Raw genomic sequence first — 16,643 nt, forward strand, 5'->3', positions numbered from 1 at the left:
ATCTGGCCGGAAGACTTTGTGAGAGCAGTTTTAGTTCCGATTCCGAAAAAGGTAAGGGCCACGTCATGTGAGGACTATAGGACAATTAGTTTGATATCCCACGCAGCTAAAGTTGTTCTCAGGATCATAAACAAACGGATAGAGAGTAGGGCAAATGATTACTTAGGGGATGATCAGTTTGGGTTTAGGAAGGGGAGAGGTACGCGTGATGCCATTGCAGTAATGAGATTATTAATCGAGAGGAATATAGAACACAACCAGGAGGTATTTGCCTGTTTCGTAGATTTCGAAAAAGCGTTTGATAGAGTGAATTGGGAAAAACTAATGAGTATATTGCAGAAAATAGGAATAGATTGGAGGGAAAGGAGGCTAATCCGCAACCTGTACATGTCTCAGACTGCTCAGGTGCGGGTGGGAAACGGGGAGTCAGGATGGGCAGTGTTAGGAAGGGGTGTAAGGCAGGGTTGCCCATTATCACCGTTGCTGTTCAACCTGTATGCAGAGGAAATGATCAAAGAGGCATGGGAAGAACTCGAGGTAGGAATGAAAGTGGGCGGGGGATTCGTAAAATCAGTTAGGTTTGCTGATGACCAAGCTTTAGTTTGTCAGTCAGCCAAGGGGCTGCAAGCATTGCTTAGTGAATTGGAAATTCAGTGCGACAGGTATGGGATGAGAATCAACATTAATAAAACAAAGGTTATGCGATTTTCTAGAAAGAAAAAGGCTAATCTTAACATTAAAGTAAGAAGGCAAAAACTAGAGCAGGTAGAACAGTTTACGTATCTCGGTAGTGTTTTGGACCAACACGGTCAAAGTAGTAGGGACGTAAGGAGAAGAATTGCGCTAGGCAAAGAGGCTTTCACAAGGAGGAGGGAGTAGATGACGGGGACTTTGAGTAAGGATGTTAAGAAAAGACTCGTAAAAACTTTGATATGGAGCGTAGCTATGTACGGCGCGGAAACGTGGTCATTGAAGCAGGAGGATAGACGTAGACTGGAGGCTTTTGAAATGTGGGTGTGGAGAAGAATGGAAAAGGTGAAATGGACAGAGAAGAAAACAAATGAGGAAGTACTTGGTATGGTGGGCGAAAAGAGGGGTTTGTTGGGAGCAATCCTATGGAGGCAGGAAAAGTGGATGAAGGGGGTGTTGACCGGCAGTGGGATGTTGAAGACTGTGATAGAGGGTAGAATGTTGGGCAAAAGAGGAAAGGGAAGGAACAGGATAGGGATGTTGGACGGGATGAAGGGAGGAAGAAAGTACTCAGAGATGAAGAGGGACCTGGTGTAGAGTAGAATTTAGGGTTGTGTTTTGTTAGTAGTCACAAAATATTTGTTTGGTAGTTGTGTCCATCGAAAAACCTACCTTAACCGGTAAATTACCTTTAAAAAAAAAAAAAAAAAATATATATATATATATATATATATATATATATATATATATATATATATATATATATATATATATATATATATATATATATATATATGAATATCATTACCAGATATTTATTAATTTGACTTCAAATTGGCGAATTGCGGACTTCTACTTGAATTTTAATAATTATTCGCAGAAGGTAATGTTTACTTGTAATATGAGGTCGTACCCGCAAAATGGGAATGAATGGCTACCCCATTCTTGTAGTAAAATTTATTGGCAATTATCTTACAAAGAACCGTGATATTATTCCGGGGAAGTAAGTTTTATAGTATACATATAGTATTATCACATATTTTCTACCAATTAAAATGAAACCATTCAGCTTAGAATCTCGTATTTCTATAGTTTCATTTTCACAACATGCCGTTGATGTATTTTTATGCTAAGGCTATGTCATCTGATAATGCAGATAACCATAAAATTATAATGTTATAAATCATTAATGTACACTAAAAACAAAAGGAGTCCAAGGTCGAATTCTTGTGGGACCGTATTAATGTTTTGTGTACTGTTGCAGTTTTGAACTGGTGCACATATGTTGAAAGGGCGAATTTACGATAGAAACCTGAGAAACGCTCAAACCTGTCCGAAACGGTGCTTCGAATTTCAGCTCGTTGCAGTTTCCCAAATAGTTGTTCCCAAATGTTTGGATTCAGTCTACCGAACTCTTTTTTTGACATCTGTGAATTAACTAGTCGGGTGTCTATTAAGATTAACGGCAAAATATCTATTCTGCATGAAAGTTCAATTGATGTAACTTCAGTGGCCATACCCCTCCTGTATACAAACTGCCGAGGGGTGAGGAAGTTAGTAGTGTTGAAGGATATTGACACGGTGTGCCTCCATGTGTCATGCTTTTTTTTTCTTTCCTAATTACGGGTGGTGTCCTAGCACCCCCCGCCACACGCCCTTGCGGCGGCTTGCGGGGTATTGAGTAGAAGTAGATATTATCACTCTTTTTCTAACCAGTTTTTCGGATTTTTGAGAGGATTGGGAGCGAGAAATTGGTCTGTAGTTTTCCAGTCTTATCATATATACCTTTTTTACGGATTTGGAGGACCACTGCTTTTATAAGATCTGGATGAAATGCACCATCGGAAGTCATTGTACTCGTGGTTAAGAACGGGGGCCCCTTAGACATTCAAGTCTTTCAAGAAGAACTCCGCCAATGCCATCAATTCCGGGGGATTTCCTACCCGAGAGTGATTTTTATATCTGAAAAAATTTCACTCGCCGGAGCGCGCTAGTTACAGTGAATTTGTTTGCTAGTGTATTCCGGAATCATCTAAGTAAATCATAACTCTGAGATGAAATGTTTGGACCAGACGAGTCCGCGCTATTCGCGTCCCCGCGTTCTTAAGAAATGAACGGGGTCCTGGACATTTCCGAGACTCCGGGTCAGAGGTGTAGAAAGTTGTCACGAAACCGGTTCGACCTTCCAAAGTAAAGGCACCACCAATCGTGTCCTCATATCGTCTACCGGGCTCATAAAGTTTCAAGTTTACACGCGCACTCGTGAAGCACCGAGCACGCCTTCTTAACTAAGCGGTAAAAAAAAAACTTGAATGATAACATGTGGGTGTGCATGTTAAGGTGGGAGTGGCGCCTAAAACTAAATTTGGTGTGCTAATATTCTGCAACATGCGACTCCCCCTACTCCATTAGCACACTCTGCTCTATGCACCGCCCTCCCGCCCCCTTACGCCTTACCCATTACCGTACGTACTTCGCGGATGAAATGTTGCTTCAGTTCATTTGTTCGGAATGGAAGTTATGATTGACTCCCTCCTCTTAAGAAATGTATCGTCATCCCAGCGATTATTTCTCCTTCATACGTATCGTACAATTTTCCCAACGGAATATCAAAAGTAATTACATTTCCTTGGGCTAAATGTTAAAGAAATATGAGTAAATTCTTTAGCTCGAAGTAGTCAATATCTTCCTTTGAGTGAAGTCCACTGAAACTTCCTTTCGTCTCGTCGTTCGAGGTGGAAGTTGTTATTGGACATCTTTAACAAAGTCACTGCGACCTTTTTAGAAATGATTTGCTATTTAACGCTTGCTTTTAATTTCTTTTTTCTCAGATTTGTGAGATTATCCCGTGTAAGAAAATTCAAAGTATCGTGATAGGTGAGCTCCCACGTCCAAAAGTTAATGAATGTTTGCTCAGAAAAACATTTACAATAGCTGCGTACCGATAATATTAATTTAGTCCTTCATGCAATTGTAGGGGAATTTAATGTATTTATTTTATGTCTGTTATTTTCTCTCCTGGTTTTGAAAACTCGGAGGGTAAATTTACAAATGCAATTACTAATTAATGTTAATCTATTTTGAAGGAGCTATATCGAAGTAGATGTTAAGATCAAAAAGGTGTTTTCATTTTTTCAGATTAGAAATTCGCAGTGATGTATAAAAGTCTTCATGGGGAGTTCTCCTGTTAAAAAAAATAATACTTGATGGCGGGGAAAGATATTTTACGCGTTGCATGTCAAGGCATTGAGAGAGGAGGGGCTGATAAAAAGTGAGAATATAGTGATGGGCGATGTCGTCACAGCTCTTTCGGCCAGAAGAGCTTGTGAAATATCTTCGCTCGCAGAACTCATTATTTTTTTTATTGTTTGATTGAAAAAAATAAAAAAATTAAAGGAGTGTGCCTTAGTTCTAAAAAATTGTGAATGCGCCAATGATTATTCATAATATTTTCTAAAAGTGGGGAACACACAAAATTGGAGGAGCAAAAATCCAAATGCTGCTACGGATGACATTTGGAAGAAAACGGGGTTAGTGAAGGGAGGGAGGCGCCGAATAGTAAGAAAAGGAAAGTGTGAAGAACCAACCTAAACTTTTCGATCTTTATTATCTAGTTCCTCGTCTTACGATACGTCGTGGGATTAATTGTACTGTCTGTTTTTTTTAAATTTTTTGCTAAATATTTCAAATCAAAAATTTCTGTTTATTTTGTATCTCTTTTGTATCTATTCATCGATATTTTCCTTGAAAAGGCTTTTTGGGAAGATTTGTGGAAACCAAGGATTAGGGAAAGCGTCTAATCAGATATTTTAGGTTACCCATTGATGAATGTGCAATTTATATTTTAAAATTTGTACGATTTACGTTGCAAGTTTCTATGGGAATGTTTTTTTTTGTTTTCGTGCCTTCTTATTCTGTCCTCACTGTGAATCCGTTTTGTGTGGGAATCATAAATATCTATCCTCACCTCTTATCTACCTCTACCCTTACCTCGCCTTTTCCTGGGTGAAAAACATACGGGGAATAAGTGGACAAGCTAACAAAAAATTAAGATTTATTGGAAGAGTACTTGGTAAATGTGATGAAAAGGTCAAAGAGAAATTTTATGTGTCGTTGGTTAGGCCTCATTTAGAATATGATGCAAGTATATGGGATCCTCATAAAGTTGCATTAATTACCGGATTGGATCGTGTGCAGCATAGAGGAGCTAGATTTGCAAAACTTTGTTATGATAAACTTAGTATCGTATCCAAAATCAATGCAACAATTTCAGAGTGTAAAAATCATTCGCCTTGACTGGGATTCGAACCCAGATTCCTCAATATCCGGTCGAGTGCTTTAGCCAGTTCATAGGCTGGGAATCACTCTCGGAGTGAAGGTTAAATTACGGTTTGAAGCTCTTGAATAAATTTGAAGGGAATCTCTTCAGCAGTGATGTTGAAAATGTATTATTACCCCCATCGTACTACGGTAGGACAGATCATGTAAATAAAATTAGAGAGATTAAGTGTAGAAGAGATTAATTTAAGATGTAATTTTTTCCACGAACGATAGGGGATCATAATAAAATTGTTCGACCGCGGTAGTGTCATGTTCGGGTAAAAATTATTCTGGTGTGTATTCACCCCCCTGCCACACACTCTAGCGGTTGCTTGCAGGGTACATGAAATAATTATAATAAATAATCTATTTTCATATTTGTTGCGTTATGCCTTCCTCAGTTGCATAATTAGGAACGGATAGAAACTTAAAAAAAACAGGATTTCGCAGATTTTTTTTGTCTCTAGATTGATTGATAGTTTGTGGCTGTGTGGAAACAGAAGAAAAGAGCAAATTGACTGGCGTAATCGCGGTGGGACGGGCCCTTGGGATTCGAGTCCTTGTCTCCCGGCTCCTTTCTGATGTTTCGAGACATCGCCGAGGTCGGTTGTTCGCGAGGGGCGGCGGCGGGGACCTTCCGTGCCCATCTGCCCCAACTGCGCACTACTCGCCGGTCGGCGGCGAAGCATTCACCAGTCGAAATATTTCGTCGTCGCGTGTGAATGAACCCGTAGCGCGTGCCCGCGCCATTGTTTCGCGAGAACCTGTTTTATGGGCGCGTCCGATACTTTTTTTTTACCGGGCATATACATTTTTTTCCTTTTATTTCCCTCGCCGTCGTGGTGGACTCGGTGGGTGCAGAAGTCGCGGGCCCTCGCGTTGCAATCCGCGCCCGCCTACTCTGTACTTTCCGTTTCACGGGCAAACGGCTTCTTTCGCAAATAATGCGACACTCGCGGTGTACGTGCATACAACCGTCGCTCCCCGCCTACTGCGCAGCAGACGAAGGACCTTGGTGTTGGATGACCCGAAAGGCGTGCGCAGATGGGAGATTTTGGGCGTGTGCGAACGGAAAAATTAAATATACTCTTATTGGTTTCACTCCCCAATTGTTAATTTTGTCTCCTGTGCCCTCGTGTTAAATGCGAGCTTTGCGGCTAATCACTAACCTCGGCAACTAATGAAAGTGCCGAAAGCAGGTTGGTCATACGAGTGTGCTTGTGTTGTAATCAACGGAGAAGTACAGCGTATCCCCATGTGTATGTCTTACTGTCCGAAGTTCTCTCTGAAGTTGTCGCGAGTTGTATTATTTCTATCCATATATGTGATCCATATGTGAGGAGTGAAAATTGCATTGCTGCATTCCAGTTGATGTGTTTTAGTTTTCGTGGGGTTTTCATCTTTAAGTGAGTTCTTTCTACTGCCAAGGAATTATTAATAAATACTATTAATTATTCAATATATACGTCTGCGACAAACCTAAAATTTAACTCACACCTGCATTCCAATCCTAGGGATAAACATAGGTTATATTCAATTGTTTCCGGCTCAACTTTGTGGAGATTCATTTAATTTACATAGGTTATATATTTTTTTAAATTTTTTATCAGAATTATTGCAATTATTTTTCCCATTGATCACCAAATGGTATGTTACGCAGCGAAATTTAAGCGCCGTATTCTTCCGAAAATATTCGTAAAAATTCCTAAAAATAGGAAGAATGTAATCGAGATAATAAAGAATAGCCGACAGAATTGTCGGGGGTCGATAGATCAGAGTTACGTTTCTCATCTTCTAGTGTTTTAGTTTGACCCTTAAAATTAATGCTTCGCTTATTAAATTGACAGGTAACTGAATAATCAGCGCCAAGTGACCTCAATGATCAATGCATTATTAAAAATTTTGTTAAGATATATTTAAATTTCATTGGTGTGAAGTGGGTAAATAGAAAAATATAACTTTAGTTTTAGCAGGACTTCTTTTATTGAATATTGGCGAAGTATAAATAGGAAGATTGATACGAATAAAACTGATTAGTGGGTTGTGAGAAGAGACAGATCTTTTTCCTTTACAATCTTTGACCATAGAAAACAATAGAATGGGGAGAGCTCTACATTGTTAACTGGATTGAGCAATTCGTCTCTCAACGCCACTAAAATACCTCTCGGAGCGGAAATTGCAAAGGCGGGAATTTGCCGAATTAATTCCCGAAAAGCCGGCTGCCACAGCAACCAAAAACCTCGCCTCCCTTACGCAATGCGCGCGTTTCGGTGAAGCCCCGTTCGATTGGAGTGGATCCACGTTCGTTCCCTGCGGCACTGAAAATTTGAAAGTTTAATGGTTTGAGCGGTGTTCACCTTCCTACGTGATATAGGCAGCCCCACGTTGCAGTGGAGGAGGGAAGCCTAAAAGGGACGCGGAAGACCCAGCGGGGTAGGGATACATCATGCTTCGAGTCGCCCTCCCCCATCAGGCCACTGTCCTTTTTCCGTCCGCCCCTCTCAAATCGGTCTCTTTCTTTATAGATCTGCGTGTATCTCAAGCCGGGGATAGGACCGAGCGAACGTACGTTGGGGGCCGAACCCTAAAATCCCCCTCTCCGCCCGTTGGCCTCGTCGCTACCCTCTCCCCCGCTCCTTGGAAAACGGGTGCTGTGCGTCGTAATAATATTCGTTGGCGTGGCTTCACCTCGCAACGGTGAACGCAATGGCAGCGTGGGCTTCGCAGTGATTTGCCTCCCTCTCCACCCGATCGCCGACGGCTAATTAGTAACTAATACGCCATTGTTTTTGATTTATTTTCCGCCCCATTAAGAGGATCGAGTGAAACTATTACCGAACCGTCTGTTTAGCCTTCAGTACGATGCATATGCCCCGTTAATGCCTGAAGTATTCGAGTTTTTATAGTTTAATTAGTTTAGGCTTCTGAACGAAATATTTTGTCACTTATATATTAAGGTCATGCTTCGGAATTGATGTGAGTGGCCGACAGTTTTTGATTTCATTTCTTGACCAAAGTTTTTTTTAAATTTGAATCAACCTTTATTTAAGGTGTTTCGTGTACTATTTCCACATTAAGATTGACAAGCAAAGGGCGATATTCGAGTATTTTGGTGGACATTTTGGCCAATCAGCTTTCGTGAACCCGAAATCTAATCCTTACGAAATGCCATTATGATGTTAAAGATTACGAACGAATAATATTAGGCAGATGCTTGTAGGGTGGAAAAAAGGGATTATGGATGATATGAATGGGGCTATAAAATATATTTAATCCAGAAGAATGAATTAGTGTGGATCGCAAATGGCATTAAACAGTTCTTTGAAGTATTTAACTTCCTTAGGAAACCAGGGCATTGAATAGGACAATCTAAAAGCTACATTATACCAGTAGTCTAAAACTAATTTTCATGAAAAAATGGTTCAAATATCAACCACCTGGAATATTTTTTTAAAACGGTGAATTGAGTATATATTGATTCATATTTATTATCATATTTAGCAATATACAATTTCGAGTAAACATTAGTGCATGAGCTTTAGGTATCGTGACAAAACGGTCTTGCGCCGACGCTACCATCACAAAAAATGTGTAATGGTACTGCTCTGTATGATTTGGTACAAGTTGTTTCTGCTATGCCGCGGTTGCCTTTGCTGCCTTTACGTTCGTGTTTTGCTTGATGCGACCCGCAATGATTCCGGATGCCATCAAATTGTCCTGAAGAAACATGTCATCCATTTCACAGACGCAAAGATCTCTGCATTACGTGCACAAGTTTACTGGGGCTGGCAAGTGATTCATTTCCCTCGTGCTCTCACGGGTAGGCACTCAGCCTTTTTCAAGTACGTTTCATTCTCATAGTTTAGATAGTTTTTGAGATACTGCGCAAAATTTTACAGCTTTCTTTAGATTGAGGAGGAATTACAGCGACGTGTTTTCAAGTGCCCCGTAGATAACTCTTACAATGAAGTTTCGTAGCGCTTCAGATTTTGTTTTTCGGTTTTTTTAACTCGTTAAAAACCCGTTCCACTCCTTTATAAGTCTCTAACGCGTGAGCCCACTCGGGGCGAATGTTAGCGTCGTAATAGATGGACCGAGACGTCTTTATCGCATTCCTTATCGCTTGAGCTGTGAGTGCGACGGAAACAAGCACAGGTGACTGAGGCTTCATGATGAACTTCTCTCTCTGATTTGCCGAGCGAGAATACTCGCAGCGAGGTCTCCAGCAGGCACTTCTGTTGGCATTATTTGGAAAATGATTTGCCCGAATCTATTCCCCCATTTGTCACAAATGGTAGAACCAGGTTTTTTGTAAGGGTATTAGAGTGGATGAAACACACTGATGTCGCGCCTTAATATTCTAGACATTTTGATAACATTTTGACTGTTGACTTTCTCGGGAATTCGCATGATATTGAGGTTGCCTTTCAGTCGCGGGGTATCTGTGACTCAAAAGTATCTCACGCGTCGCAACGAGCATCTTCATGATGAAAACAAGCTTGCGCTACGCAGATGTATTTGAATAATAATTTAACTTGTTTTTTTTCCGTCGAGATTTGGTCAATCTCATCTCAAGGAAGAACGGTAGTTCATATTATTTGATTATCTCGCAGCGCATAATTCCCCCACAGTCTGCTCATTGGCCCTGAAAAGTTTAATCGCCGATTTTTTCCGAGCGCAGCCATAAATAAGTTGCGTATCCGTAACGGAATTGTATGCCAGGCAGAATGGCAAGTGTCCTAATCATGCGATATTGCATGCGGCGTGGTCATGGTTGAAGGCCCCTTCACATACTTCACGACCTCGTATATGGGCTTCCGTTAATGTGCAAAAAGATGGGGGAAGTAGATGTCGTATAATGGCTGATGAGTCGCCGCGATTGATGTACAAACTCAATTTCAATGTTTCAGTAGGATGCATGGGAAATCGTTAATGCTTAGTCAACAAAAATCCCTTTCGCCTTCCAACACTCATCAAAGAAAAAGGAAATGCAGCTCACAATGGAAATTAATCTGACGTATAGAACGGGCGTGTATATGTATTTTTCTGAAATTCAATCAAACGTACGTCGCCCAGCATTTATTTTGCGATCCTACCGCGGCATAAAATAAGGCAATTCGCTTCCAAGGTCAGTAGATTTAAGGATGCTTTCTTTCCGAGTAATATCAATACTTTAAAATTTCCATCTCTTAATCTAATCTATGTATTTCCCACTCTTTCGCAATACCTTTCCCTTTTCAATGGTGTCCTACTCCGTTGAATAGCTTGCAACGAATGCTACACTAGGGTAAGTTTCAGGTAAAGATTTTGAGTTCAAGAGGCTGCGATTAATAGTGATCATCGGGTGCCCCTTGTGTCTTTTGAACTTTTGGCTTCTTAATAAGGTTTCGCTTTGTGGGAGATTACAGAAGTTTAGTAGGTCTGGTAACGAGAAACATCTTTCAGAATGGGTATTAATGCATGTTAAGGTTTAAATGGACACCCTGTTACATTTTCCATTGTTTTATAAATAAAAAGACAATGACGTAGAATTGAAAAGTACCATTTATTCAATAAGATTAGGTAGACGGGTTGCCGATGGCCAACGGCAAATAATGCCATTGACAATCGACAACCCGTCTACCTAATGTTACTCCCATTTGGCTAGAAATAATCCCTTTCGCCCTCAATTCAATAATAAGTATTTATGAATTCTAAAAATCAATAAAAATACATGCATTAAATTTACCTACAATACATTAAATTTTCTCATTTTCCATTGTATTTCTTTTTTCATTGTTTAGTTATTCGCAGTTAAAATGCGCAGTTAAATGTGATGAACATATTTATTTCGATACACTCATTGTGCTTGCGGAATGCCTGGTGGTAACGATTTTAATTCATTGACTTAACAACGCTCTGGAGTATTTGCAGTAGGTTGTGCAAAGAAGATAATTGAAAATTACTTGTTTTCTGCCGTAATTTTTATAGCGGAATTCGTCAGTCATGTGAGAAGTCTTTATAAATTCTCTCTTGATAACAGCCGCACAGCACCTTAAATATTCTGCTCCAAATTCCTCCAATTGTGCGCATCAAGTTATCCGCCTCAAATTTCTCGAATGGTACATTTGACCGTGCATGAAACGCTACCTTTTGATTCCGGGAATCCAGTGGACTTTCATCGCGTGGATCCTTGATTGCCGGAACGCAGTTAATGCATAGGCCTAATCTGACAAAGAGGTACTCGGATTGATGGTATCTCTCTCCGAAAGAATTTCTCTCCTCGTTGTGGGAAGTCTTATATCCACCCAAGTGCGCCGCAAAGATTCTTTCTTTTTCGAATACTATCTTGATGTTGGTGCATAATTGCCAATTTTTCTCTACCGGCACCTCTTTAGGTGAGTCGTTTCTTTTTTTCGATTAGATTCATTTTCCTCTCCTTTATAGGACAGGCAGTATCGGTTTTATTGTGACGACAATTTTTAGCCACCGAAAATTCTCAGCCTTTCATTAAGTCTAATTTAACGAGTATTTTCGTAGGATAGTGAGATGGACGATCCCAATGGTCCATTTCATTTCGGTAATTAACTTGCTGTTATGACTTTTTCAATGCTTTGTTGGTATGTTGCATGAGAATATATCTCCCCCCCCCCCAATTATTAACAGAATGTCATCCTCTTCAGTTAAAATTCATAATTAGCTCATATTTCTTTCTGAAATGGCCTAGAATGCGCCGTGGCATTTATCTTGGATACCATTCCGAAATTGAGCAAAGATTATCTGCTATTGCGCATTACACACCGGGTGTTTAACTGGTGGGATTAACTTTCATTCCGGATCAGATACCATCCTCAACAGATGTAAAGCCCTATATCACTACGCTGTCTTTTATACACGTGGAGCTCTGCGCCTAGTGTAATTTTTGGACGTAAACTCGCCGGTCAAGATATTATGTCACCTGTAGACCGGTTACCGGCCAGTCAGTCATGCAGATCTTTTTATCGCGCGTGATCTACCTTCCTTCGTCTCCTCCCCCCTCTCTCTCTCTGTGTTGCGTTTCGTGCTCTACTTTTAATATGTTCTGTCTCACCGTACCCGATCTATTCGGCCATGATTCCACATGCCCATAGCAATAGGTAGTAGGTAGGTAGGTACTGGCTTTTTCTTCGACCTGTCCAAGTTCCCTTCCGCTCCCCTCTTCCCTCGTAGGTCCCCCTCCCCTCCTTCCACTCCGCTTCTCTCTCTTCTCCCTCGGAGCCCGCCCCCCCCCCCTCCGTTCCCCTCTCGCCCCTCTCCCTCAGCGACCGACTCTTCGTTTCATGCGCAGTTGTCTCCTGTCTGTCTGGCGGCAGCGCAGGGTGAGGTTGGACGTAAGTATCTATTCGGTCCCGTGTACCGGCTTCTCAAGCGAGCTATCTCTTTCGATTCGACGCAAGTTACCGGGGGGCACCAGCGCAAGCCTCGAAATGGCGTGTCTTTTCCTCCGGCGTTCCGTCACGAGCCCGTTAATTGCGTGTGAGCGCTAGCCGTCGCGTGAGCGAGCCGTTCGTTTGTTGGTTACCAACCGGCCACTCTCCGCGCTCCAGACTCTCCAGTCTCTCTGGCCGACGACTGCGTGAGAGAGAAAGAAAGCTGTCCGCAGCGATGCTTCCTCAGTGTACTCCTTCCTCCCGAACCCCTCACCCCCGCACGTTTTTTTTCACTCTCCAATACGCGTGATTATATTCCCTCCGCTCGGTCGTACTTTTCGTCAGTCAGGGAAATCGGTTGATACCTATTAACTAACCGCGAGCTCTCTTCGTTCTTATGCTTCATCCCGTTTCAAAGTTGAATTAGGGAGTGGGTGACTTGCGGGGCTTCGTTCTTATGACGTGAGGGTTAATTGTTTCCCCCGCACCCCTTCCTCTCCCACCGCAATCCTCTGCTCGTTTATGCTGTCCTTCGGGGCCGGTTTCTCGTGGAAAGTTTTTGGGGTGATGATTCTAATTTGGGTTTGCGTGCCAGTTTTTATTTTGCCTCTCCGGGTCCACCGGAGCGTCGAACGTGCCGCCGATTCTCCTCACGCGGAGACGCCAAGTGCCCACTCCGCAAACGGTCCCCCGGCTATTACGTGAAGCGGTAACTGTAAATCACTACAAGTGTCCACTCTCCCTCGCTTTCTCTCGGAGTCCTCCTGCGTGATGACGGAATGTCGCTGGTGCATTTTTTTCTTTAGAGCATTTTTTTAATATTCCACCAGAAAACTGTGATGGAAGAAAGTGTAGCCGGAATTGATTGCGCAGACAACTTTTTCCCGATCGAGTTATCGAAATGCATCCGTCTGGATATTTATTGCGGCTCCCTATACGGGAAATAATTTTTCATCTTCTTCTCGACGCTTTTTATTTCTATTATATGAATATGGTTTCTATTTTATGCTGTATTGCTGTATCCATTTAAAAATGTGCCTTAACTGTCAATATACTAGGAATAATTGTACACAAATATAGCCGAATACTTAAGAAATTCGAGCGGTTTTTCTGGAACTATAGAAATGTTACAAATAGATCGTATGAGGGATTGCCGTGTAGCACTAATGTGCCGTTCTTATTAATCCCATAACGGTTCGTCGGAAAAGTCAAGCGTTTCGGGAGAATACTCGTAGTGAGAGTTGGGGAAAGGCTAAGCCGGAGGGGCAGCCGAAGTCTGTGCAGTGACAATGGCAACGCCTGTGTCACATTATCTAACGGCGTATCTGCCTATCTAGTAGTACGCGATGAGCCAAATCATCCCTTGTATCGAAGGAAAGACGGAAAGAAAACCTTTTGAAGTTTTTAAAGTTGAATTTTGAAGTACAAAATTTTCGTGTTCCACGACATTTTTTCATTGGGTCTAACCAAGGCTATTGTTGAAAATAACTTTTATAATCACGTGTAAAGTTGATACACATGTAAACATTCAGCAGGAAGGTAATTGCCTTGATAGAAAATTTAAAAAAATCAAATTATGAATTATGTGGAACTTAAATGTAATTTTTTAACTTGTAACTATTGATAAAAAGTATATTTCTTCTAAATCATTGATGGTTCCATTTAGAAATGAACTCTTAAGGGTATAGATGTTGGATGTATTATTTCATTTAAAGATGCTAATATTAATGTTGTCTTTTTAATGTAATACAGGACGGTTCCAGAGGAGATAGGAAGGAGGGGGGGAAGCGAGGTCGGAAGCCGGGAAGGAAGCCAGATAAGGTTGACATGAAGGCAAAACTTGGTAAGTGGAAAAATACATTAATTTTACATTAAATAGTCGTTTCTCATATTTGATTTCTTCTCGTGCAGTTATTTCGAAACGAAAAATATAATTATTCGGTAACATGATAATTCCATGCAATCAGTTATCCGTCCTCTAGGCGGTTAACTCACTAGCTTTTATGAAGCTGGGGTTGCAGAGTTCCTTCTCAAGTCACTAGAAAATATTGATACCAATACTTTTACTTACAATGAGAATATTTGTGATGGGAGAGTAAAATTTGAATTTATAGTATTTTTTAACACCCGGTTTTTGCACACATACATGATTATTTTTACGAGAGAATCTCAGTATTTGCCAATTATCGCAAGAAATTCTCGGAATGATATTTGTTTAACCACTGTTATTAATGGAATGTGAAAAGGTTTGAAAAAAATAGTAATGCGATCTTCGGACACTAATGTAATAATGAGATATTTCCTCTAAGGGAATAGTTCTGTAACAAATCATCGATAGTGTGAGTACTTGTCTAGCATTTGCATTGTGTTCTGTGTAGAGCATTTCTTGCCGAGCTGTGTTTATCTGATGGAACAACAACCATCCTCATGTGGGAGGTAATTTTTGCAGCTCATTCCACTGTGCCCCCTTCCCATCTTTTGTGACCATTGGCTGTAGCTGTCATTGTTAACATGCTTGCAGCCTCATCACATCCTTTTCTGATGTTGCTAAATGGCTGTGAACACCAAAAAAAAACTGCTAAAACCAATGGTAAAAAAATGGAATAGACCAAACCTAGGCTAATGACCCTGAAATATGCTGCAGGGGAGTAAGGAACGTTAGGGAATGTGGGGATGGAAGGAGAAGGAAGAAGGGGATTGTGGGAAGTTAGGGAAAGTAACGGAAAGAAGTGCCAAACGAGGAAACCCTTGCTGGGCCACCTGCCATACATTCTTTCTCACATCTGAGATTCTGGTCCCAGTGGTAATCTCTGATTGGTCAGTTGGGTAGTCACTTGGTGTAAAATGATGGCGATGTTGACCCATAGACTATTCCATCAAAAGCCGCTGTGATATCAAACTGTAGGATACAATCAATGATATCATTGCAATGCATCTCAGTGAAATAAATTCATGTTTTGTATTTTTACGCTGCTCTTTTAGATGAAGGTTGTTGATGATTTCTTGATCAAAATGTCATTTTAGAGCTTTTAGCCCATTTTGTGTGCTTTTTCTTACTTTTGATAGGTAGTTCTTTTTATTGGAAGATAACATGCTTTGAAAACAGTAATTATAAAATTAAGATATAAATTCAATTTATTTTTCTCGTTAATTTTCTCAAATCTTAATAATTAAGCTGTTCATTTTACATCAATGATCTGTAGCTAAGATCATTTATTTAATTTCCTTATTTATCAATAATGCATGAATCTTTTTTCTTTATTTTCTCTTTGAGTTGCTAATTTTTCTTTTTAATTTTTTTTCACTACTGTTCTGTTGCTGATTTGATTCGCTGAGAATAGAACGAAGCAGGCAAAGTGCCCGGGAATGCAGAGCAAGGAAGAAGTTACGTTACCAATATTTGGAGGAGTTGGTGGCTGATCGAGAAAAAGCTGTTTTTGCCTTACGAAAGGAGTTGGAAAAGGTAATATTTATATATTGCAGCATGTTTTCCCATCATTTCTGGGTGGAAAAATTTAGGTTGCATGTTATGGAAAATTTTCAAATGCAAATATCTGGTCTTAGTTTGTCTAATATTCTCATGTAATTTTTACTGCTAGCAGTCAAGTTTCATGTTATGAATTGTAATATAGTTAACTTCTGAGTAACATGTCATCTGCTAAATGAGATTTCTAGCATATTTTAGTTAAGGAATACTTTTCACCCATACCAGATAGGTCAAATGTTAGGAGCCGACGAAAGGTAGTCCACGCAGCATCTGTTCCTCAGTGAGGTGGCTGCGAAGGCATCTGACCCTAGTGGGGTGGCCATTGAGTGATGGTGTCACGTTAAAAACACTATTATGGAAGGCAATGGGAAACCACCTCAGTTATCCTTCCCAACATTTAAATGATGGACAATACAGAGAATTTGAGTCCTGGCAACTACGGGGCTTGGCCCAATCGGCCGTGTGTCGTGCCCGGCAGCGGGGGAGGCAAGGCTTCCATGGTGGTCATCCCACGAAACCCTTGCAAGGGAAAACCAGCAGCAGCAGGACAGAAGACCCAGGAGAAGAAGACCAAAGTAGTTAGAATAGGAACGTGGAATGTTAGGGCAATGATGAGGACAGGGAAATTGGAGAACGTTAAGTGAGAGATGGAAAGAGGAAATTTAGATATTTTAGGTCTATGCGAGGTGAGATGGAAGGATAGCAAGGATTACTGGAGTAATAATTATAGAATAATATACAGTGGTGGGGACAAGAGC

At 40.8% G+C, this 16,643-nt stretch overlaps 1 protein-coding gene across 3 annotated transcripts in view; it reads left to right on the forward strand.

The window, feature by feature from the left end:
* REPTOR-BP (REPTOR-binding partner) overlaps positions 1-16,643 on the forward strand; it is a 140,964-nt gene that overhangs the window by 111,639 nt on the left and 12,682 nt on the right. For 2 of the 3 annotated variants that reach the window (XM_071584455.1, XM_071584454.1), the window contains exons 2-3: positions 14,151-14,241; positions 15,740-15,861. In XM_071584455.1, the coding sequence (XP_071440556.1) occupies positions 14,151-14,241; positions 15,740-15,861 (213 nt within the window). Of the gene's footprint in view, positions 1-12,263; positions 12,360-14,150; positions 14,242-15,739; positions 15,862-16,643 lie in introns of those variants that run through there. The other variant, XM_071584456.1, reaches the window with a different exon arrangement.

Source organism: Hetaerina americana, unplaced genomic scaffold, assembly GCF_022747635.1.
Source record: "Hetaerina americana unplaced genomic scaffold, ioHetAmer1.1.p SCAF_19, whole genome shotgun sequence".
In the NCBI taxonomy this organism is placed as follows: Eukaryota; Metazoa; Arthropoda; class Insecta; order Odonata; family Calopterygidae; genus Hetaerina; species Hetaerina americana.